Source organism: Mastigoproctus giganteus, chromosome 14 (genome assembly GCF_048544385.1).
Source record: "Mastigoproctus giganteus isolate SK-2022 chromosome 14, ASM4854438v1, whole genome shotgun sequence".
In the NCBI taxonomy this organism is placed as follows: Eukaryota; Metazoa; Arthropoda; class Arachnida; order Uropygi; family Thelyphonidae; genus Mastigoproctus; species Mastigoproctus giganteus.
In genome coordinates this window covers 77,622,741-77,648,906 of record NC_143588.1, presented here as the reverse complement: position 1 = coordinate 77,648,906, position 26,166 = coordinate 77,622,741, and the positions used below count along the sequence as shown (strand labels likewise).

At 34.0% G+C, this 26,166-nt stretch overlaps 1 protein-coding gene across 1 annotated transcript in view; it reads right to left on the bottom strand.

Moving 5' to 3' along the window:
* Positions 1–16,965: 16,965 nt before the first annotated feature.
* LOC150075266 (uncharacterized) overlaps positions 16,966–26,166 on the bottom strand; it is an 82,174-nt gene continuing 72,973 nt past the window's right edge. The window contains 2 exon segments of the mRNA XM_090388422.1: positions 16,966–17,091; positions 17,255–17,765. Coding sequence (XP_090244548.1) covers positions 16,966–17,091; positions 17,255–17,765 — 637 coding nt within the window.

Genomic DNA, 26,166 nt, shown 5'->3' with positions numbered 1-26,166 from the left:
TAATTGACAATGAAATAAACAAACGTATTTGTTTATTTCATTGTAATATTGTAATATGCTTCCTCACTCTAAAAGATTTTTTTTTTTCCATAATTAATATCCATCACAGAGAAAGATTATTACAGAAGGCTCTCCCAGTAGGGAGGGGTCTCTTTCTCAAAGTAAAGTTCTAACCTTGTAATTTGAATGTTGTTAGTGGATACTAAGTACACAATTCTCATTATATATGGTGGTAAAATTTAGTTGAGGATATTCTTTCCAGTGATGGACAACCAGCACCCATAGTGGTGAAATTCATATATTTTCAAACTCTCTCTAAAACAATGGGAAATAGAATTAAAATGTTGACTGCAGAGTTGTATATTTCAATCAGACAAACATTTTCTCTCCAAAGCATATTTTATAAAGAATTAATAATTTCCAAGAAAATGTGGCCTGAAAGTGTTGGGAACAGGGAAAGCAACAGAATAGCTATAATAAAATAAATGCTCACATTGCTTTACACACGTAATACATAAACTGAAAATTACGCTTTAATCATGGCTTTAAATGTGGGTGCTATTCATCAAGAAATAAACTATTTAAATGCTTTTTGCACCACAATAAACAAACATCCCATTACAAACCTTATTCACATGCATAACGAGGCAGAACTAGGATGATTACAAATCTGCCTTTTTCTGATTGCTGCCGTCTTGTCATAAGAGGCATCCCTAATTCCAAGAACACTGGATTGGAGGTGCCCCTTATGACATGGTTTCAGCACAGCAGTTAGAGAAAGGAAAGTTTTATCTTTGTTTTGCCTTATTATGCATACCAACAAGGACCTGGTAAGGGGTTTGTAATGTGATGCTCTGTTATTAAAATTCTTTAACATGGTGTACAGAGTGTTTGAATAGTGTGATATGAAAATAATGCTCATATCACATACCTTGGATACCGCATCAATATATAGAATGTTACTTAATAAGCATTAATTGATCAAGAAATGTTTATTTCATTGTAACATCTCTTCTTTCTTTAAAAGGTTTATCATTAGCCTATGCCTAATGATACTTTTTTTGTATCATTAGGCATAAGCTTAAATATGTATTACACTGTGGAATTCATACACTATGAATGCAAAGTACTCCAAATGGCCTTGAAACCAACAGCAGTTTCATTTAATGCAATAATTCTTCCTAGAAAAAAATATTCACAAAACTTTTCATTTGAATCACCAAAAATATTATTTCCTCTAGATCCCCTACTTTGAATTCCTTTTGTTTTCCTACTTCGTTATTTTGTTTGTGGGCAAAAATGCAACATCCAAAATATCTGCAGATATTTTACATATCTGTAAAATAAGTTGGAAAATGGACTTGTCTGTCAATTTTTCAGGCCAGTTTCCTTTATATTAGTTTTTTCATTTAGTCTCATGTTAATGCCAAAAACACTTAATTCATTAAAATTCTGGATCAGAAAGTTCTAACTTCTGAATTTCTTCATCAGAAAGGCTTTCATGAGATGTCGATGCCATAAATACTTCTAACACTGAGTATAAGATACTCTGTGACTTCTGAAGTGAAGGAAAACAACTGCTGCCTGCTATTAATAATTGATGTAAACATTAGGCTAGTTTTTCATGTTGTTTAGGTGAAGTACACATGCATAAATAGATGGTACAATAATTTTGTAATCACAATGGGAAAACAAATTTCATAATTGGCAACACCAGCCACTACGGCTGCTGTGACATCAGACTGGAAGCAGAGTTTACAATGTTGTGGTGGCTGCAACATTGAACCACAAAGGATTAGAATTTATCTAAAGAGGCTCAAAAGTATTCAGAACCAAGCAGTTTAATCTTTTAATAGTTTTATTGATTTTTGAAAATAATTTCTCTTCAGCAATAAAGTCAAAATAAGGAAATATTAATATTTTAAAGCATTTATACCCACAAGTGTTAATCTTTACAAAAGTTCAAAATTCCACAAAAAACTCACTTCACAGAGCCCACTGCTATGAAAATTCACTACAAGGGACCTATCCACATGTGACAAACTCAATACTTAAAGGGTTAAGACGAAGTTAATCAGAAAGAGCAATATACAAATTTCACAATGAGCTTAAAGATATATACTTAACACCAGATATATATACTTAAGTTGGATCTTATATGGAAGCTGAAGCAAAAGCTGCACTGGTCATACTTCAAGAAGTTAGGCAGATTGGTAGATATTACATTAAAGTTTATTTAAGGAGGCCCAAAAGTAAGTTATATTCAATACAATTGACAGTAAATATTCATAACAAACAACAAAGCAGCTTAATTTTTTAATAATTTTATTTAAATTAATAGCCTCAAATAGCCCCATAAGTATATGGCATAATATTTATAACTTCTTATATATTATTAAAGCCATTCTTGAATATATATTTGTCAATTAACTTACCCTTAAGTTTTGTAACTAAAAGAAACATCTTGATGTGGAATTGAATTTATGATATTAATTAGAATTATTGTGGTATGCCATTAGCTTTCAGTGAGGATATTACAAACTTAGCATTGGGCAGCGTAGTGTGATGTGGTGAATAACTGAGTTTTCATGAGATACTAGTGTTCATTGGCCTATGTGATGAAAACTAGCTATAGAGTATGTGCTTATTTTCCCCTGCTATTTTTTTGATTTTTTGAAAGGAAAAAATTATTTAATTAATCCATAATGATTAGTGGTGGGATTAAATTATTTATAAATTAAATAATTTAAATATTATACATTAAAACATATTTGAATACATTTAGAATTAAATATAATCGAACAACTTATGATGTACAAGGTGCTTTCTTTATCACAGATCCAACGTCAAGACTGAAATGATCAGATATGGCAGGCATATACAATTTTTTTTTTTTTTTTAAGCATTTGCACTAAGGGGACAAACTAAGGTCATGAGAAAAAAGTGGCCAATTTATCTTTTTGATAGTGAACTGGCAAACCAATTTCTTTCAGTGATTTAAATGTCATACATGAATTAAAAGCAAGTTGTATGATTCATTGTTGTGCAAGTAAGTTACATGTTATATGGTTCATTGTGTAGTAAATTTCTACAGATGTGTGTTCACAGGTCAATATGGTGCAATGAGATTGGTGAGGGGAACAAAGGGTTGCTCTTACCAAGAAAGGCTTAAGTTCTGCAAATTGTAGCATCTGGAGACTAGGCACCTGACAGTTGATCTGACTGACGTGTATAAGGCCTTGAATTGTTTGAGCAAGCTCAATGCTGATGGGATTCTTCCTCTTGCTCAGATTACGAACATGAGGGGGCATAAATTCAAATTGAGGAAAGACAATTGTAGAATAGATGTGCGGAAATTTGCCTTTAGCCAGTGGGTGGTCGATTGATGGAACAAACTTCCATCTGTCGTTGTGGAAGTTGATAACTTGAATAAATTTAAGGAAGAACTGGACAAACGTTTGGAGTGAATGAATGGGTGAAATGGGACGTTTTTTTTTTTTTTTTTGGCTGATGCTGTAGCATTCATGATGCATTCAGTTAAAGAAAATCCTTTTGTATATTTCCTTTTGCCATTCAGGATGGGTACAGTAAATTTTTCTAATTAAACAAAACTGTTATTGCTTTTTTGAAAGGATTACTGAGCTCCCAATAACTAGACCCACAGCCTGAATTACGCATATCATGAGAATTCCATTAAAAATTAGAGTTCATGAAGAAAACTCATTTTTAATGGACCTCTTCCATAAATAATCTTCCACTTACTGAATGTACAGGCCACAATAAAGTACTTTTACTTCAATTTACTGTTAAGGGTGTTTATCTGACTGATACTCTTTACACATTTTCAGTGTTCTCATCACAAAAACATTCCAACTGATTCAGAATACAGATTTTTGTATCTACCCCAAAAGTACAGCCAGCAAACTCAACTTCTATCTCCTGTTAGGCATTTTTCTATGTTACTAGAAAAATGCCATTTTACAAATAAGCAAGTTTTCTCGTATACTCCCCCCCCCCCCCCACATCATAATACCGATGCTCTTTGAAATACAAATCAGAATGTAAAATTTTTTGGCAACCAGCAATTCAAAACTCAGTGCATTTCATTTAACCATTGAAGGCATTTATCAAATTAATATCCTTGCCTTCTTAAAAAATCTCTTTATGCCATAAGAATTTTTCATTTCTTTACCAATAAATAGCTAATTATTCTTGATCAGGAAAGGGACTAAATGGAAGCTGCTGAGTCTTGCATTAGTTACCTTATGCTAAAATCACATTTCATCACTACACTCTACAGTTGCATTTTGAAGAGTCCCAGGTCCATCTGTTAATAGCCATCAAGATTCCCACCACATTTTTAATTGCAAACTGACATTTTACCATATGTTGATGCTACCCACATTAATATGTACAAGTCTTACTGGGATGAAAAGCATCATCCCTGAACTTTACTGAGCTGTACATAACATACAAACATCTGGAGATTCAGCTACCTATCTAATATACTTAGGAGCGTAATTTATGAAGAACACTAGCTTCTTCAAGCTTAAGTCTCCTTTCCTTTATGTGTACATTATACATCAGTAAGTGTTGTAGTGCACATGATCCCTCCAAAATTGACTACAAAGTAATCCCACTTTGTTTCATTTTATTCTTTGTCTTGGAAAGCAACAGTAAAATGAGGGCGAGGTCTATTCCTCTGAATGTCTCAAGTTTGGGATACAGGAAAGGGCTGAACAACCTCCTTAACCTTGACTGTGATCATCCATCTTTAACTAAAGAAGCAGGTTCTAGTTTTCCCTTCAGCTGAAGGGTGAACTAGAGAATACCTTTTGCTAGCCATTCTGTCTAATAATGGTCCATTCTTTAGTCATTACAGAAGGTTTATCAATGACTGGGCCAATAGTTAACTCATTCAAACTCTACTCCCTCTGCCTAAGTCTGACCAACTACAGATTGAAGAGTACATTTACTGGGTAGAATACATTTACTTATGTTGTTAAGAAAAGAGATTAGGGATTCTGAGATGTTGCAACATGTTAAAGGAGAGTAACCATAAAATGTTAAAAAACATGAGCTACTTGATTAGGAAAGTTTGGTCCATATACTACTAGGGGTTTGATATCACCCACCACATATTCTAGAAAATGAAAACTGTTTATATACTTTTATAGTGCTCACATAAAGACTATTTCAACAGCTACATTCTGCTTTCCCCAATTATTTAAGCAGTATTGACTTTGTTATCCTCTGGCAAGTAGTACAGTCAGTTCTTCTATAATGTGCATTTTTGCAATGCGAATTTGGTCCAACGCAACTGATATATTAGGGAACAATGCGAGTATCACCAGGTGAATGCAAAACCCGGCACCAAGCTGATTTTTTTTTTTTTTTTTTTTTTTTGGTAGTTGTTGGCGCATCGGCTTCAGTGGCCATATTGCACCTCCCAAGGTTTTTGCAGTACTTTGATCCAAGCCCGAGGCGGGAATCGAACCCGCGACCTTTGGGTTGCCAGGCAAGCACTTTACCCACCCGACTAGCCCGGTCGGCGCACCAAGCTGAACGTAGCGACATGTGCGGCAATACATACAAGTTTATGAGGCTTAAAAAATGTCAAATGTGTGAGAGCTATATTTCCCCATTTACTGTTGTATTGGTCGGAGACACACTGTTGTCATTTGCTGTATTCAGGCCGCTGTATGTCATTCGCTGTATTGCAGGCTGACTCACATTTTCAGGAGCTCACAGTTTTCTGTTCGAACAGAAATTTGTGAGGTGGGATAGCATGAGCAGAGGAGCACATTCCTGGAGGCCATAAAACAATTTGCAGTTCCCGGTTTATTGGGCATTCCTGTTAGTACGACCTAATTATAAATGGGTAGTAAACTCAATATTATTGCATTTGCAATAATATCAATAGCTGGAATTGTGCGAGTTTTTACGTTATTATGGTGAAATGTGTTCCCCCCTTCATTGAAATCATATAAAAACAAATAAAATTTCAGAATCTTAAGAATCTTCCCTTCATTTCTATTTTTTAAGCTTTGTACTTTTTACTCCGTATCTCACTTTTGCAATTTGTGCATGCTGTATTCGTCGTTATTGATTGTATATCTTTTTCACTGTTTTAAATTTAACAATTCAAAAAAAAAAATATATATATATATATGTCAGCGAACAGAAATATCAATTAGTATGTATATATTACAGTGCTATATTTACTGCAATATTTATTTATTTATTAGAAATTTAAGATGTTTAAACCTGTGTTAGCAATTTTATTGGGTTTCTAACTTTTTAGTGTTTTACTTGCTAGACTTTTTTTTTTTTTGAGTGCTCTGCCCCTATCCCTATTTTTCCCATAAGCCTTTTTGTTTTTAATGCACGAAATACCATAACGTGGAGATTTTTAGTAACACATGTACCATGTTATAGCAGAAATTACTGTACTTTATTATTTAATGCAACAAACCATCATAAGGTCAACAGATGCACAATGCATCCAGAAAAGATTTCTTGAATATCCAATCCCAAGAGGAAATCAAACAAATCTTTCTTTTGGTCACACAACTTGACCATCTAAGAGGGCTGGCTGTGGTCCTGGGGAAGATTACAGTCGCTGGCATGTATATTGTAGAATTGAGCCCTTATGCCGCTACAAAAGAGTAGTCTGTTGCTAACTTATACACTATTTTATCTACTATAATAAAACAATTACAATGAAATCATAAAGTCCTCTAACACAGCAGCTGAACCGAGTATAAAATGGAAAAAACTTTATTTATATTACTAAAGCTGGTTGGAATTAACTGAATACATTATGCTTCTTCAAGAGCTAAAGGCATTTTAACCTAATTTCTTTAAGATATGACCTGGCAAAGTACAGCAAAAGGACAGTGGCTGGCATGCACAAAGAGAAATCCTACAATTCGGTTTGCCATCGTTATAAAACTGAATTTTAGAATTTGTAAAATTTGCCAACACCACTTCATTAAGACAAAATACCTCCAGAACATCTTATAGTTGCAAAACATTTCAGGTCAGTGGTTATGGATATATAAAGGTCATTCAAATGAAACACAGAAATAAACAACTGGAATAGATGGAATGAATGATGACACCTGTAGAACAGATACCAATGTTTTCTAATGCTCGTATTTACACTGGTCAAGCAGAAGTGAGAAGAGCATCTGTAGTGTGTTTGCCATGAGCTATAACATGGATACATCCAAATGTGCACTGTGTGAGTGAATAAAATATTCAATGAGTTCAAGTTCTCCAGTAGGCAAAGAAAATTTTAAGTAAACTTAATAACGTTAAGTTCAATCCTAACACATAACCTTTTCTTTTTTATTGTAAAAATGTCTGCTATTTCCATTCTTATCTCTGTTAACACTCAGATTTTTTGATGTGATCACATATCTTTATTGGGGATAACCCTGACTAACCACCCTTGGCATAAGCATATTGCTTTCTCTGCATCAAAAAATACTTCTAAAAAAACTTAAAACTAAAAAAAAAAAAAAATACTATTAAAAATACTTCTAAACAGCTACTGGTCCTGTAAAAATCTTGAATTCACTCTACCATAGAATGTTATACCCATGTCTGAAGTCAATAATCCTCACCATTTTAGCTATTGTATTTTGGATGTCTCCAAATTTTTTTAAATTTCTGGACTCTACACAAAAGAGGGATATCAAGTTAATTAATGACCCATCTCATAGAAACTTTCTACCACACAGATGTTCAGTTTCTGTTGCACATCTTTTATATAGATATTTTCATGGGTACTGTTCTTCTGGATTAGCATTTGTAATTATACCTCTCTTTTCAAAACCAGTCCAACTAGTCAACATTCTGGTATCTTATATTTACCAAATTTTAAAATCATAAATGGCCATGCTATAAGCATTTAAAAAGAAGGGACATGCAAAATCCCCATGCACCCACTAGCATTACAAATTCATTACATTACATATTCCTACTACAATTAGATTGTAGGCTATACTTCCCAATAATGCATGTAATTTGCCTTCAATCATATTCATGTGACTGGAAAAAGAATGTCTCTGGTCAAACAATTATAATATATATATATATATATATATATATTATTTTATTTTTTTTAACAAGGAAATCTTAGGTTATTTGAAAAGATACAATATAATGTGAAAAATTATGTGAAAAATGCACCTCAATTGTACTAATACTTCTGATATTTTTTCTGCACCTTGAATGTATTTCCTTTGATTAAATTTAGAATGAAAAAGGTGTTTCACTCTAGGATGAGGATAATAAGCTGATTTATTTTAAGAGATGTTAAAATAGATATTATAAGGTTTCTTAAAATAAATTATCTTATTCTCATTTTAGACCAAGTGTCTTTTTCATTCTTGTTATGACAACCTATGTACAATGATTCCACAACTAAAAAGTTGGAAATAAACTTTCTGTATCAATCTGTCTAATTATTGGTACTGCTCTCAAGCTTCAGTTGGGTTCTTTTCAAAATTAATGTAAATAAATCAATCTATTTCTGAGCAACTTTTTTTTCAAAAGATGTGGCAGTAAGGACTTTAATTTGACTAACTTCTTAAATGTGAAACTTAAAATATCTGCAAAGTAAATAATTTTAAAATGTCATATACTAAATCTTCTAGTATCATCAAAAATAAAAAAATAAGAGTAGGTTTGTGGTTTAATTTATATATTATTCAGTTGTTTTAAGGTAAGAAAATTGTGTAAGTTGAAAACTGTGCCCTTTACAATTTTATTCTTTAGCCTGACACTATCAGATAATAAGATCAAATATCTTTAGCAAGTCTTGTTATCCAAAAAGATTATTTTCTGACTATCTCACTTCTACCACTGTGATACAAGCTGAGCAAAAATGAAGCCAAAAATCAGTTCTATGGAACAAGAGGGGGTGCTGGACACATTACTTATAAACACAGAGCCACAAAAATTTTTTTAAGATCACATTTCTCCAATTAAAAAATAATGGGGCAGATCAAAAGTGAATAACAAAATTTACACTGATGTAATTCTAACAGATATTTTAGTTTTAAGTGTTTCTTCTGCAAACTGCACAAAGTGTACTTGTAGAGTTAATAAACAAAAATAAAAAAACAAAATAATTCTGGTTTAGATGAATACAGAATAAGAACTCCAAGCCACAGTGCACAAACATACATCAGATTATGTAAATATACTGATGGACAAAAGTTGAGGCATTAATGACAAAAGTACAATAGTTTCCAAAATAACAAATAGAAGATAATGTAAGGAAAGCTATATGCTGTTTATTTTTGCACCAATACAACTAAAACTATAAGGTGCAAGTGTATTGTGTCTGAGAAAACTGAATGTATTCTATGCTTGATTTATCTATGTTGCTAGATGAATTTTTTTTTTTTTGTATGGGGGGGGGAGGCATGCAGCTGTTGTCTGAGACAAACTAACTCAGCCATGATGTGAAAAAGCCACTAAATGTTCTTCCCGTCTCCAAAGGATTCAAACCCAAGTCTTCTCCAGACACTACCTATGAGGTCAGATATGGAAATACAAATGTAATGATATTGCATAAAGATTTAATGATATTTCTGAAATTAGCAGTACCTGAAAATGAGGATCCAACAGAGGAGGTCATAATCTAGAGGTATGATTACCCTTGATGGCCATGTAACACTCACAATGGATTCTTGTGTTGCTTATAAGGGTGTTCAAAATTCCTGGTGGTACTGAATAGCTCACTTCCTCACTTTTACCACTGCGATGCAGGCTGAGCAAAAATGAAGCCAAAAATCAAAGTTCTAGGGAACAGGAGGGGAACATCTGCAACTCATATGAGATTACGGGAGGTGGATGTAAACTAGAAATTTTTCTTTCCAAGACCTTAAATTGACACCCCACTTTGGATAGGGAGGGACACATGGGCTGCATCACTATGAGTACAACCATTTATTCATTTTTTTTATATATGTATAACACTATTAATCTGTAAAAGATGACAATGCTTGAGTCTGCCATGGGCCACCAAGTTTGGCATGCTCATGCTAGAGCACCTCACACATACTAAATAAAAATTCCTGCCCACAGACTTTGGGGCCAATCCATTTGTGAAATATTCTCACTGTGAAGAAAATTCTCCACCATTGTCCTCTTTGGTGGGAGGGGAGAGAGCATTATAAGCCATTAGATGGAACTTTGGGGGAGGGGTAGCTACACCCCCTAAGGTCTAACATAGGTTCAATACTCTTGTGTCATTCACATTTTCTGTTTCAAAGATATGTAGTTCTGTATGTGCATTGGACATAAGTCACCATTAGACTAATTCCTCCACCATGGACCTTTTCCCTAATGTTAATGGGTCCTTCTCTTTTCATCGATATTCTCTTGGAAGAAGAAAAGAGAGAGCTCAAAAATTGAATCATAAGTATCAGAAATACAGATTAATATAACCAGTTTCTTAATATAATATAGTATGGAAGCACTAGACTCCATAACAAATTTCATTGTCTTTTGTCAATTATTTTGTAAACTAATGAGTCACATACACCGATAGCCTTTTGGCCATCAGTATATGTGAACTTTATAAATTTTATAAAGGCTGATTTAATAAGGTTGATTATATATTATTTATTAAAAAATAAACTCATTCAATTTATTATGCTGTGATGCAAAATGAATCAATTTAATTTTAAATCTGAAATATTAAAACTTTTTTTAGATACAGTGAAATGCAAGTATCAATATATAAACAGTACCACACCTTAATGAATGATGATATATCTTGATCTGAAAACTGGAACACTGTGGTGGTATGTGTGCCTCAGACATTAGATTTATACAAGAAAAGATTCATGGACAATGCACCAAGTGGCAATACTGTGCAGCTAGGACAAATGTTAAAAATTCACGGAATCAAGCAACCACATGCACATTAAACATGAAATGCTGAATACAAGAAGCCATTTCACACATAAACATGCTGCAGAATGATAGATAGTGAGGTCTCTTGATGTACTATGTATAAATCTATCATTCTAGCAGATTCACCAGGTTATCATTCATCATATTTGGTTTGTGACCAAAAGCCATTACACCAAAATCACTTTAAATATCACAGCTGAAAGGAAATTATCAATTGATTCATTTCAGCTGATATTATCACCACTGGATATACAAAAATAGTGTTTCATTTTGATATTAAGGGTTACCTAACTACAACCAGTTTCAATATTACATTCTGCATTAGGAAATTATGGAACCTGCAACTACATTTATGAACTAACAAATTAAAAAGGTTTCAAAAAGTTCTGCAAGAGTTTAACTTAAAATACCTAACTTTTCTTATGTTTTATATTATCAAATAATTTTCCAATAATAAAACTAGCAATTGTGATATATTATTTAAAAAACATTATGATCTGATTTGTCAACCAACTTACAATATAACAATTAGTCCTGCATCTAAATATTAAATAAAAAACAAGTTATAAATATCCTCAATAAGAAAATTTTTATTAATACCAAAGCTTTTAAATTTCCTCTAACATAAAAAATAACAATATATATGAAATAATAAAATTAATGAAAAAAAGATAAACCAACACTTTGTTCTTATCTACATGGGAAATCACACTTGTAAACATATAAATTCACGCAAGTACTCTACTTATGCATCACCAAGCTTATATTCTAGAAACTAACCTATACATATATTATGCAAATGTTGAATAAATAAATAAACACAAGTCTCACTGTTCTAAGACAATTATCTGTAAGAACAAACATTCAGATATGATATGCATGCACAATTTTCATAAAGTTACACACTGCAAGCAATCAAAAAAGAGGAAAGATGAATCTAAAGGTCCAAACTACTGGGCAATGATAAGCAGCTGCTTTGGCTCATAAGGAAAAATACTGAAGACGAGTTGGGAAGGGCATGCTTCTCTCACAGGTATTACAATGTGGAATTTAAACACTTTACTGAACAGAGACAGAAGTCTGACAGAGCATTAGTTAGATAAAAATGACATCATCAGAATATTTACAATTGCCAAATATTTTGAATTTATCATCTGTGGTGTTGAGAATAACAAAAAGTTAAAAAAAATGACTTATATATTGCCATTTAACTGACCTATAATTCTAGATTCCACAAGAAGCTGTTGCACTGGTGTCCAGGCCAGACATGGTATATACACATGTATTAATGTAAAATTTTGGTTCAACTAAATTAAACTTCATCCTTTTAATACTTCATTAAATTGCTCAGACTAAGAACCTGAGGGGGCACAGTTTCAAATTGAGGAAAGGTAGTTGTAGAATAGATGTGCGGAAATTTGCCTTTAGCCAGTGGGTAATTTATTGGTGGAACAGGCTTCCATCTTTTGTTGTGGAAGCTAACAGCCTAAATAAATTTAAGGCTGAGCTGGACAGGCATTTGGAATGAATGGAGGGGTGAAATGGGAGGTTTTTTTTTTTTTTTTTGATGCTACAAAAGCTTGCTTTCTTGCATCGTATGCCTATACTAATGCTAATTACATGATGTGTTAAGGAAAAATATTAAAAAAAAAGAAAGAAAAAGTTAAAGTTTAAGAACTCTCCATCCCTACAACTACAGAAAACATCATAATTAACCCATAAACATCATTTCCTTATTTTGTTCTATTTGGTAAATAGGACCAAATGAGGAAATTAATTCTGTCCAATAAAGCCTCAAAAACTAGTTGTAATCAGATTCTTCATTGTGGTGATGTTATATCAAACATATGGAGTGACATCAGAATAGGTAGTTGCTTAGATTATTTAATATATACCAATCTGTGTCCTGCAGACACATGAAATGAGATTCTACTATACTAATTCTAATATAACTGGTTCAAATGACTCTGCATGAAAAGCTGTGAGAAGAAAGGAACCACAACTGAGATTTTGCAATAACAATAAATTGCTATAGTACATAAAATTTGTTCGAGAATTATTTCTTCAAGCCATAATGTAAAAGTTAGCATAAAAGTTAACAAAAATGCATTTGACCCATATCTCATTAGAGGCTAAAATGATAATGTACAGAGGAAAGGCATAAATAACATAAAAGGCTTTTATGTAAAAAAAAAAAAAAAAAAAAAAGGGCACTTTTTCAAAGCTGAAATACAATCTACAATGCAAAAATTATTTTATTACAGATTCAAAACCAAGAATGATGAATATAAAAATATATTAATATATGTAGTAATATATTTTTATATAGTACTGTTTTTAGTTTACCAATAATTATGGTCACTGATATAGAAATTGATTATGGAAATGAAACAATGACACCACAGTGAAATAAAATGTTATAATATAAAATTATATTAAAACAACAAAAAAAAAACTGCATGAAATTTGTGTTCATAGGAAAGTTTACAGAAAGCTCATAAATGGATATGAAGGCACCATTCAGTAGACCATGTGGCATTTCACATTGGTCATAAGCCTACAATATCTCACTTGACATTACAGGATGGGGAAGGACCTGAACTAGCAATTCAGTAAAGTCGATAGGAAAATAAATGAAAAGATCAGTCATTTATCAACCTAACAAAAGGAAATTCTCTCCCACAACACAATCTACACTGTTTTACTTAACTTACCATTAAAGAGTTTAGAAAAAAATGTTTTATAAGCCTGCTTATAAAACAGAGTACATTGAAATAAGGCAATTTTTCATAGCACGTGTGTACGGGTATATAAATTTTATAAAGACCAAAGTATTTTATTACAATAAAGAGAAGTCAATTTCATCAAGATTCTTACTTTTGGAAATAAAACATCTGAACTCTACTAAACTTGATAGAAACATTCAAAATATAAGGAACATTCAAATGAACCTAGACATTTTCAATGTGGATGAAGTGATTATCATGCCATCACATGGAGCCACATGGGAATAATGTAGCATAAGGAAACAAACCCACTAATATCCCATAAATCTGTATGAAAAGGTTTATAGAAGGCCATAAATAGGTCCAAAGGCACCTTTCACTGGGCCACTTAATGTATCAGATGGTCATAAGGGTGCAATATTCTTACTCGACATCATCAAAATGTTTGCCCCCACTTTCCATTCTAAAACCAAGGACATTACTGTGACGAGAAAACATCCCTCCTCTCCACTAAGGAAGCCTGGTGCTAAGTGAAAGCAAACTAATACTGATGTTTTTTTAATGATTTTCATGGACTGCTGTTCCAATGTTACTCAAGTTTGGTTAAATAATCAAAAATCAAAGAGAATTCAGCATGCTGGCATATTTATAGTGGGTAACAAAATCCAGACCTTTTGACCAAGAAGGCTGCCCTCTTGCATGACAATGCTTGTTTTCACATCACTATCTCTACAAAAAGACCTTAAACCAGTTTCAATGGAGGGTACTGGAAAAATTTTCCTATAGTCCTAACACCCCCTTTGAGACTCGTATCTTTAGACTAGCACAGTGATTCAGCCAAAAGATGATGCAAGGTGGTTGTAAGTATATTCTTTCAGTAATAGTTATTGTGATCCTACATGAAGGGTAACAACTTCTTAGTGAAATGTTGGGACCTGTGCCTTAAAGTTATTTTGTAGATTTCACTTAAGTAAATAATTATTTCATGTGCATTTTCATATTTCTATATTTCTTCAATTGAACAATGCACATATACTGTGCACACATAAAACCAGTTGTTAGGCTTTTCCAAATATTCCTTCATCTCCATTTTTTAATAATAATAAAAAATAAGAAAATGTGGACAGAAGTTTTTCGTTCTGAAGCATAATAAAATATAATCAATGTATAACCAAATGACCATAATCATTTTAGCACAACAACAAATTCTAGACGATGGAATCTAATAAATTCATTTTTTGGTTAACTGCATAGTTCATTTTATTGACTACTTTCCTTTCCTTTGAAGAATTAGCAAAAAAAAAAAAAAAATTTTTTTTAAATAAAATTATTAAACTGATTATAAAATAAAATTTTGTAATCAGATGATCTCTTTATCTTCTATGTATATAAGTATCATTATTATTTGTGCATTAGTCAATACTGTTTCCAGAGAAGGGTGCTGGAAACAGTATTCATCCTTTATGTTAGAAGTTATTTGTTACAAGAAAACTGTCATTTCTAATTTCTCCATTCCCTAATAAAGAAAATTGTGTGAAATTTTGGTGAGATCACAAGTCACATCTAACAATCAACACAAAAACTGAATTTCGAGATTTTTAGAATTTAAATATTGTTCAAAATAACTAAAGTATTATTTTGAACAATGTCTCAATTTTTCATAACTTTATGTTGCTTCTACAAATAAGCACAATCAAAATACTAAATTTCTCTACATTCGGATAAAACTGAATATAGAGAAATTTATAAAATAAAACATGCTATATAAAAACAAATCAACAAAAGTATCATTAAACTGGAAGAGTTTTTCAAATTGAGTTTGAATTAGTAGTAAAATTTTGGCTAATTTAACTCAGTAAGTTTATTGTTTAAGTTAACACGCACACACACACACGCACACACACACACACACACACTGTTTTGTGTTAGACTTATAAAATAAGAGGCAGAAAGGAGAAGGGAAGGGAGAAAGGCAGAAGGAATATTTCTCTGGAAATTTACTTTTCTTAACATAAGTTTAGGGGGAACCGACACAAACTGTAAAAATTCTCAATGTAAGAAGAATTTATGTTCTTAATTTTTAACAAAAACATTAATTGAAAAGTTATTTTAAATAACAGAACATATATCACTACTACCTACAACTATATTCAAAATTGATCTTCACTTTATCATATATCAGTAACAAACACTTATTTACATGTTACTTACACATAGTTTCACTGGGTCATATAAACAATTAACAAGTAAAACCCATTTTTACTGAATATAGATTACATAAATTTTCAGAACTACAACATCTCCATTTTCAAATACTGAGAAAGAGATGCAGCAAACTATCATCTAATAAGAAGTTCAACATAAGTTAATAATCAATAAAAACTCTGAACCACAACCAATGCATGCATAATCTACTATAATTTAACTTACACATTAAGTTATAAAAGCATGAAAAGATAAGTAATCAAAATGAGGTAAAAAAGTACAGTTTTAAAACAAACTGTTATGAACAGAAATATTATCACAAACCATGCACTTATCATCTTATAAAACTATCTCAAAAGAGATCACCACATTATGCAAATAATTTAAATGTCTTGGATTCTGCTTTTTAAATATTGAAATTAAGGACATTTTGAAATTAAAAACATAGTTCACTTATAAAAATGATAATAAATATGAATTAAATAGTTAAAATATAAACAAAAAAATAAAAGAGATGTCTAAAAAGGAATGTTAATGAAAAATAAAATATAAATCTTACTAAAGTATGCCAATTACTTTGCATTAACTAAAGTATGCCAATTACTTTGCATTAAAGGCAAAGGAACACAATTTGGCATAAAACAAAAACTTCAGAACAATTAAGTAATTGTAGAAACAAAAGGTGCACAACTTTCATACTTAAAAAAAAAAGGACTAACAACGTGCTAATCTCATATATATAAAACTTATTTTTAATCTAATATTATAAAAACCCAGTTCATGTCAATACTGTACCAACCATTATCAAAGTATACTGACTATAAAAAATTCTTCTAAATTCACTACTCTGAAATTTTACATTCTTTCCTTTAAAATCTATAAAACTTGCAGTCATTACAATATTTAAATACCCAGTCTTAATATTCATTTCATGTTCCAATTATCAAAAATTTACAACAAATGTTAGCAAACAGTTCATTCTAATCTAAATTTTGACACATTTTAAGGAAGTTCTGCATTTATCTAAATTGCACAATTTCTATTTCATGGACATACTGATAATTTTCAATAAAAGCGTGTGTGATTAAAGTGAATCTTACTCTCTCTCCATTTAGTCATCCATTTCTTCCATTCGACAATGAATTGCAGTTTCTACTACTTCTAAACTGGCATAATCTAATTCCTTGATTAAGCAAAGGACAGCAGAAAGGATATTGGAATTCTGAAATGAAAGAAAGAAATGAGGTAGTGAAAAAATAAAGTTTCCTCTATAATATTTAATTCCAAGTAAAATTAAAATTTGTGCTTAAAATAAAATAGAATCAAATGGCCAATAAAATGAATTCTCATTGCAGGAAAAGAGAGAGCAGCACAAAAAATATTACCCTATTTTTCCCTCCTTTTGGCAAAACCCTTGCAGGAGAGCCTTTTTCATTTCTTATAGGAAAGGAAGACATGCTGACAGCTCCTTTATGTTCAAAAAAATTTGGAGGATCATACTGAGGGCTTCTAAATTCTGAATTTTCTAGTATCGAATGACGATAACCATCACCAGTTGAAGCTGTACCATCTGGATCAGGAAGTGTATCACTGTTTTGTAAACTAATACTCTGATTAGCAATACTATCTACAACTTGCTGTTCTTCCAGAAGCGTTCCACAAGTATCACAGCTGACCTCTGTGCTTTTACGTGAACGACGTCCAGAGTGATCAACCAGTGTCTGAACACGTGCATGAAATAGATGTTGATGGTGAGGCAACATTACCTGAGAGGATGCTGATCCCACTGAATGAGGGGCCATCTGAGCTTGCTCATCTTCTTCAGCAAGGATTGTAGATGTACGTCTGCTCACTGTAGGAACATCTGTTTGAGGTGAACCATCTCCATATTCAGTCCTAGAGAGTTAAAAAAAAAAAAAATCTCTTTTGATATATCAAATAACAGATGTTCTTGGTAAAGGCAAACAGAAAATAGGTAGAGATATATAGAGTGAATTATATGTTAGTTTATGAAGAAATAATTTCTATAATTTAACCATGATATCAATTTCATGTTCATTTTACTTTATTAATATTACATTTATATTATGTTATTTATGATTTTTAGGGGAATCATCCAAGCTGTTTTCTGTTTTGTTCAATGAGCATGAGATCATTCACCAACAAAATTACAAATTCCATTATGCAACTGTTTACACTCATCCATAATCTGAAACTCATTTTTAATTAGTTGTTTCATGTGATTAAAATGGGGTTCTGGGAATATACTCTCTTTTATGATCCCCTCATGGAAAAGTCACATGGAGCAAGGTCACGTGAACATGCTGGCCAATCAGCACTTCAGTGTCACCCGATTCAGTCTTGAAAATTTGGTTGCATATTTAGTTCATAGCATGAAGGTGCTCCATTCTGTTGCCAAATTAATTTGACATCTTTGTATCACTCACTGATTTGTAATTTAGAAGTGTTAACATATTTGTTTTATATCACATCTGTTACTATTTTCAGGTATGCACTGGCAGTGATAAACATGGTTTAATAAATTAACATATGGCCCACCTTGTACATAGTAAAAGGTCTCAAAGTTTGACTAAAGAGATATTGTTCAGTAAATAGGATAACAGGTAGAAGATCACATAATAAAATTAATTTTATTTGATTGAGTACCAAAAGAAAATAGTGAGTTCAACCTAATATTATACTCTTTCAGTTCATGCCTGCTTCCAAAACAAAGTATAAAAGTACATTTTTCAATTAATCTCATTCTTAACTGATTTGTCTTTGTGGATTGGGACAATCATAGATACTAGCTGAATAGCCACATTACTCCATGATCTAATTGATAACTAATATACAGAGTGTCTCAAAAATATTGGTACAAACATTTAGGGGAGGTAGGTAATATCTAAAGGAATGTGAATCACATAGGAACCCATAACCAGAAATGTCACGGGAAAGTAGTAGCAAAGACACAAGAAGCAGAAATGACACAAGACAGTAATTAGTGGCAAACAATTATTTGACATAATATTAACAATGGAGTATGAGATGGATGCATTTCATGATGTTACAACAGATGCTCGAAGGTTCCACCATGAGACGCGATACATGCGTAACACCGATGCAGCATGGATTGGCGGACACGGTCGAACACACCTGGAGTTTCTTTGACAGTAGCAGCAGCGCAGACAAGTCTCGCCACGAGATCCATTTCTGTCTCCACAGGCGATCCATACACGATAGATTAGAGGGCCCCCCCACAGAAAGAAATCAAGGCTTGATAAATCAGGTGAGCGTGGGGGCCAGGCAACGGGTCCACCACAGCCAATTCATCGACGCCCAAAACACCTGTTCAAATGGCCACGAACACACCTTCCATAATGGGCAGGCACCCCGTCATGTTGAAACCAAATGTTGTGTCTCACATTTGCTGAAACATCGTCAAGTAACCCTGGTAGAACTTGTTCAAGAAAGATCTGATATTTAGCAGAGTTCATGCGGGATGGTAACAGGTATGGGCCAACTAAGCAGTCACCGACCATACCTGCCCACACATTTATTGCAAAGCGATGTTGTGCCGCATGGAGGCGCACTCTGTGTGGGCTGTCGTGAGCCCACACATGAGCATTGTGCTGACTGAATAAGCCTCATCCGTGACCAAAACATAGGCTGGAAAATTCAAGTCTTGAACACTTCCTTGGAGAAACCACTGTGCAAAAGCCACACGTGCAGGATGATCTTGGGGGAGCAGTAACTGAAACCCTTTGGAGATGAAAGGGGTGTAAGGAATCATCATGCAAGACACACTGTACACTGCAACAAGATACTCCTAAGGCAGAGGCAACGGCATGTGTGCTGGACGACAGGATTATTCTGGACGACATTAAACACACTTTTTTCCATGGCGGGAGTTCGTGTCGAACGTGGTCTGTTATGTTAGTTATTTGGTTTTTAGGAGCATTAGCAACTAAGGCCATATTGCTCCGGGATATGCGGTGGTCATTCCCTGACCTTTCCGCATCCTCCGTATTTGGTGGTGACGGGCTCGAACCCCGGTCTAATCAAGAAGCGTGTGCTACGCGCTGCTGCTCTTTCCCACCTGGCTACCGAGGCGCCAACGTGGTCTGCCTGCACTACTCCTGTTACCTCTAAATGACCCATAATCGCACAAATTTTGATGCACATGCGCAAATAAAAAGTATAAATGAAAGAATTTTAAACTTAGCATATAAAACTGACCTTATTCATCCTGAAATGCATTCCAGTCAAGGAGTGTGTGTTTTTAAATGTAAATAAAACTGATTAGAAACTGAACTTAATTTACTTAATTGAGAAATCTGGAAGGAGTTACTTCTTTGAAGGTAATTCACCTTACTGCAGTAATAAGAAAACTACCTCTTTTTGAGCATTAACTTTTAAGGCTATGAATGGAATGAGCAAGCTCAGTGCTAATGGCATTCTTCCTCTTGCTCACACTACACATGTGAGGGGGGCATAAATTCAAATTGAGAAAAGATCGCTGCAGGGTAGATATGTGGAGGTTTGCCTTCAGCCAGCAAGTGGCTGATTGTTGGAACAAACTTCCATCCATTGTTGTGGAAGTAAGCAGTTTGAAATTCAAGGAAGAACTAGACAAATTATTGGAGGGGATGGACAGGTAATGTGGGATTTTCTTTTTTTGCTGATGCTATATAAGCTTGCTTTCTTGCATTATATGCCACTGCTACTACTAGTGATAATAATAATATTATTATTAACTTATTTTCAATTGTTATTTATGGGAGAACAATAGAATGGTGGTCAATATGCTTTGGAGCAGTAACATGTTTTTGGGAGAGCTATTCAATTAAGTGAAAGAGTTGGAAGGGCATGGGGGGGGAAAGTTAGCTGATCTTGTCTGAGTTCCATATCCTTGAAAAATCCATAGGTGTCCTGGCATTTAATGTTTCTTGTTGTGCAGTTTAAATTTTGATGCGAGAGATTCATTTATGCATACTTTATCATTTTTTTTTAATTGCATTTGTAATAATATGCGCATGTGTTTGATATCTCAGAGCTATATCCAATATACAGGCATCCATAAAGTCCTTGTGCACTTTAAAATTACAATAACTTATGTTCTATATGAGATAAAAACAATCTGTAAAATGTATTGATAATTTATTCTAGGTTGTTTTTTTTTTTTTTTTGTTTTAGTTAGTTTTTGGCGCATCGGCTTCTGTGGCCATAGTGCACCTCCCAAGGTTTTTGAAGTACTCTGATCCAAGCCCGAGGCGGGATTCGAACCAGCATCTAGGTTATGTAATCATAAAATTATTAAGATTCAACATAATCTCGGTAATTACTGATACAAAATGTAGTACAATTTTGCAATTCATAAACATATTTTCCACCTATGTTACAAGTTATAGCATTAATTGCATTTGTGATCCTCATATGAAGATCATTTAAAGAGTGAGGTTTTGGGGAGAAAACCACACTTTTAACATGCTGAATTTGAAAAAGGTCCAATGGGGATAAATCAGACGAGCAAGTTGGTCAAGAAATTGGCCCACCTCTGCCAATCCATCTGTTTGGAAAGATTTTGTTTAAAAATTGTCGAACATTCTGAACAACATGGCAAGGTGCTCCATCTTGCTGAAAAACTTATTGGCTTCAATTCTTATTAATTTTGGAATAAGAAAATTCTTTAGAATTTCAAGATAACTCTCACCATTAACCACTGTTTCTTCAAAAAAAGAATGAATAAATTATGTGAGTTTTTCCCAGAGCACACAGGATACTGACTGTAGGGGAATCCCTTTCATGTTCCCAGACTCCTTGTGATTTCTCTGTCTCCCAAATATGGTACTTAAACCTTGCCACTACTGTGAAACATTGCCTCACCACTAAACATTAGATTGTCAAGACATAAAATGCCATTTTCATTAAGTGAAATTCCTTAACAGAGAGCTAATCTCACACAGCAGCAATATTTGATACACCTGAATTTTGTAAGACTGCTTGTGTAATATCACTCTAAGAATTTATGATGTTGCTTTAGGAAATAATGAGTTCCAGAGATGTCATCTTTGTGATTTTTGTGGGCATTGCCAAAAAGCTTCCTCAAATTGCTACAGTCTCTTCATTTAATCCAGCCCTTCCAATTTGTGTCTCACGATTACAGATACAGTCTCTTTAAACTTCTTCATTCAGTTTGAAATTGAATTTCTGTGTGGCTCTTCCTTTGCATAAAAAAAGTAAAGCCTCTGAATATGCTCTTACTACTGCAATGAGAAGAAGAGTTAAGAAGCATTTAAATCTAAGGCAATGCATCCAGTTGACATGGATGGTCAATATAATACTGAGTCAGTTTGGTGTGACAATCACTGTGAAAACAAAAATGAGAGGAGTGTGTTATACTCATCACATCTAATGACTGTGATAAGTATAACAAACAACTATACAGATAAATAGTGGGCCAGTAAATCAGAATGTCTTATAATGAAGGATTTTAACTTTCCAGATATTGACAGGAACTTGTGGGTTGGTCACTCACACATTAGCAAGACTTTTGTGGAGTTATTGGATGATTGAGTTCTACAGAAGCATGTGAGAGAAGCAACAAGAGGAAGTAATACTCTTGATCTGATTATTAGCAGCAATTCTTCATGCATTAAAAATCTGCAGATAAAACCAGGAAGTCACAGTGATCACAATTTATTGATCTGTGATTTACTTAAATAGGTAACTACTGTCAAGATTAAAGAGGAGTTGAGTTTTGTTTTCACAAAGGGGATTATGGTGGTCTTGCACAGTTTTTAAATTCTATACAGAGACCAAATTATGTCACCAACAGGAAATTCTAAATGGGAAATATTCAGGCAATTAATCACATAAACTACTAGGCTTTTCACAACAACTAAAAAATACTGCTCAAGGCTTAGACCTAAATGGATGCCAGATGAACTGATGAGACTTGTGGCTAAGAACAAAAATGTGTGGGATGCTTATAAATTATCCAGTAATAAAAAAACCTATAGTACATAAAAACTCACAAAGGAGGTTAAGCAAGCAATGGCAGATTAACAGAAGTCTCTGGTGAAAAGAATACAGAGAACAGCAGCAAAGACTTCTTTACTTATATTAAAAGTAGAAGGAAGGGGTTGAATCACATTGGGCCACTTTATGTCAATGGTTCATGACCCCACTCAGGTTGCTGACAAACTGAATAGGTATTTGACATCTACATTTACACATGAGTTCTTTAGGGAAGTGGATGCTAGGAGTTTATCAAGCTCTAACAGAGAGCTAAATGATTCTGTTATAACTGAAATACAGTGGAATAGATATTGAAACTAAACATAAAAAAGGAACTTGAGGTGGATGGGAGCTATCCAATTAGCATTAGTAAAGGCATATGATGCAAGAAAGCAAGCTTATATAGCATCAGACAAAAAAAAAAAAAAAAAAAAACCCCTTCTCATTTCACCCATCCACTCGCTCCAAATGTTTGTCTAGTTCCGCCTTGAATCTATTTAAGCTATCAACTTCTACAACAGCAGATGGAAGTTTGTTCCACCAATCAACCACACGTTCACTAAAGGCAAACTTCCGCACTTCTATCCTACAATCTTTCCTCGATTTGAATTTATGCCCTCTCAGGCAATTCTAAAAGGAAGAATCCCATCAGCATTGAGCATATGCTCAAACCATTCAAGGCTTTATACACCTCAAACAGATCATCTCACAAGTGTCTAGTCTCCAGACACTATAATTTGCAAAACTTCAGCCTTTCTTCATAAGAGCAACCCTTTGTTCCATTCACTAATCTTGTTGCTCTTCTCTGTACTCATTCCAGCAGTTCTACATCCTTCTTAAAATGAGGCCTACAGACCTGTATACAGTACTCAAGGTGTGGCCTGAACATTGCTTTATACAAGGGGATAATCACCTTATCCATGCTAGAAAAATTCCTGTATATCATTGACAAGACACCATGAGCTACTCTTGCAGACCATCACACTGCTCAGAAACCTTCATATCTGACTGCACAGTTACCCCCAAATCCTTTTCAATCTCTACCAGTGTAGTACCACACAGTTGATATGTTACTCTGGGATTTCTGCTTCCCATATGCAGTACTTTACATTTGTCAATGTTAAACTTAAGTTGATTACCACTCTCTGTCTTCTCTCACTCAACCATCCCTTTATCCATAGCAGCAATTTGCCTCCAATGCCATACTGCTCCAATTTGTGCAGCAGTCTTACATGTGCAACAGTATCAAAAGAATTTCTAAGATCCAAATATATGATATCAAAATTATTCTTTGCATCCAGTTCCTTTGTGACCACATCATAGTATTCAATCAAATTGGTCAGACAAGACTTCCCCTTAACAAACCCGTGTTGTGTCAGAGCTATAACTGAAGTCTTGTCTAGATGATACTGTAGTGCTTCTTTAACTAGTGCCACCATTAATTTCCCTGGAGCAGAAGTTAAACTAACAGGTCTGTAATTATTTTTGTCACCCTTTGATTCTCCTTTGTGAATTGGGGTCACATTTGCACATGTCCAGTCCATGTGTGAATGTAGGTGCAAAATACTCATTTAGTTTGTTAGCTACCTAAGCAGGATCATCAACAGTTGAACCATCGATATCAAGTGGACCAATCCGATTTATCCCCTTCCTTCTAGAGTTTACATAAGTAAAGAACTATTTCCTGTTTTCATTTGCATCTTTGCCTAGGATTTTTCGTAATCTGCCTTTGCCTGCCTAGCCTCCTTTGTGACTTGGTTACAGACCAACTTATATTTATCATAGGCTTCCGGGTCACCTGTTAATTTATATGTATCCCATGCATTTTTCTTCTCTGTCACGTCTCATTAGTTCATCTGACATCCATTTTGGCCTAAACCTTGAACAATATTTCTTAGTTGGTATGAAAAGCCTAGTACTTCCAAGATAAGTTCTTTGAATGCTTCCCATTTTGAATTTGCTGTTGGTAACGTCATCAGTTGGACCCATCGTATAAAATTTAAAGACCGTCTCAGACCACCATTGTCACCTTTATGAAAGCAAAAACCCTTCCCTTTACCCCTGATGGTAGTTACCTCTTTGAGTAAATCCCATTTCAGCACACTGTGATCATTGCCACCTAGTGGTTCCTTTATCTGCAGATTCTTAATGCATGAAGAATCACTGCTGATAATCAGATCAAGAGTATTACTCCCTCTAGTTGCCTCCTGAACATGCTGCTGCAGAAAACAATCATCCAGTAAATCCACAAAAGCCCTGCTAGTGTGTGAGTGACCAAACCACAAATTCCAGTCAATATCTGGGAAATTAAAATCCCCCATTATAAGACACTCTGATTTACTGGCCCACTGTATTTATGCCTATAACACACTCCTACTTTCAATTTTGCTTTCCCAGTGCTTATGTTATTATGTTATGTTATTTTGGTTTTTAGGAGCATTAGCAACTACTGCCATATTGCTCCGCGGATATGCGGTGGTCAATCCCTGACCTTTCTGCATCCTCCGTATTTCGTGGTCACGGGCTCAGTGCTTATGCCACACCAAACTGACTCGACACTGCTCTGTCCACCCTTGTCGACTGGCTGTACTTCCTTTGATTTTATGCATTTCTTAACTAATAGCATAACCCCTCCTCCCTTCCTGTGCACATTGTACTCCCCAAATTCCATTTCTGCATTCCTTATACGTGGTTGACACCACGTCTCTGATATCCCAACAATATCTGCCTTTGATGTTTTGACCAACAGCTCAAATTCATCAAATGTATTTACCAAACTCCTAGCATTGTTGTACACGCAAGTATACATGCACCTGTTCTTATTCTTAGCTACCCTAACACAGCCCATATATTTACTTATTCCTCAATGACTCTCAGCAGTCTCTGAAATTCCCTGCACCTTGTTTTCTAGGCTGCTGCTCATTCCAATAGAAGCAGTGCAAGAATCATTTTCACCTCTGACAGCGGCTACTGCTAATCTATTAGTCCGTGTATTCCTCCAAGCTATCAGTTTTCCAACCCACCTAACACTGCCTCAATAGCATCAGCAAATGTTCTTGCACCCTTTCTATTTAAGTGTATCCTATCCCTGTAGAAGCAGTCTCTCCTGTTAACAAGCACAGACCAGGCTGAGAAAAATTCTACCCCTTGAGCCTTGCACAATCTCTCCAGGGCCGAATTGATCAACAAGGCTCTCATCATATACTCCCTTCTATCATGTCTGGGCAGAATTGCAGACACTTTCAAATTCAACCCTAACTCGCTGCTTTTTTTCAAC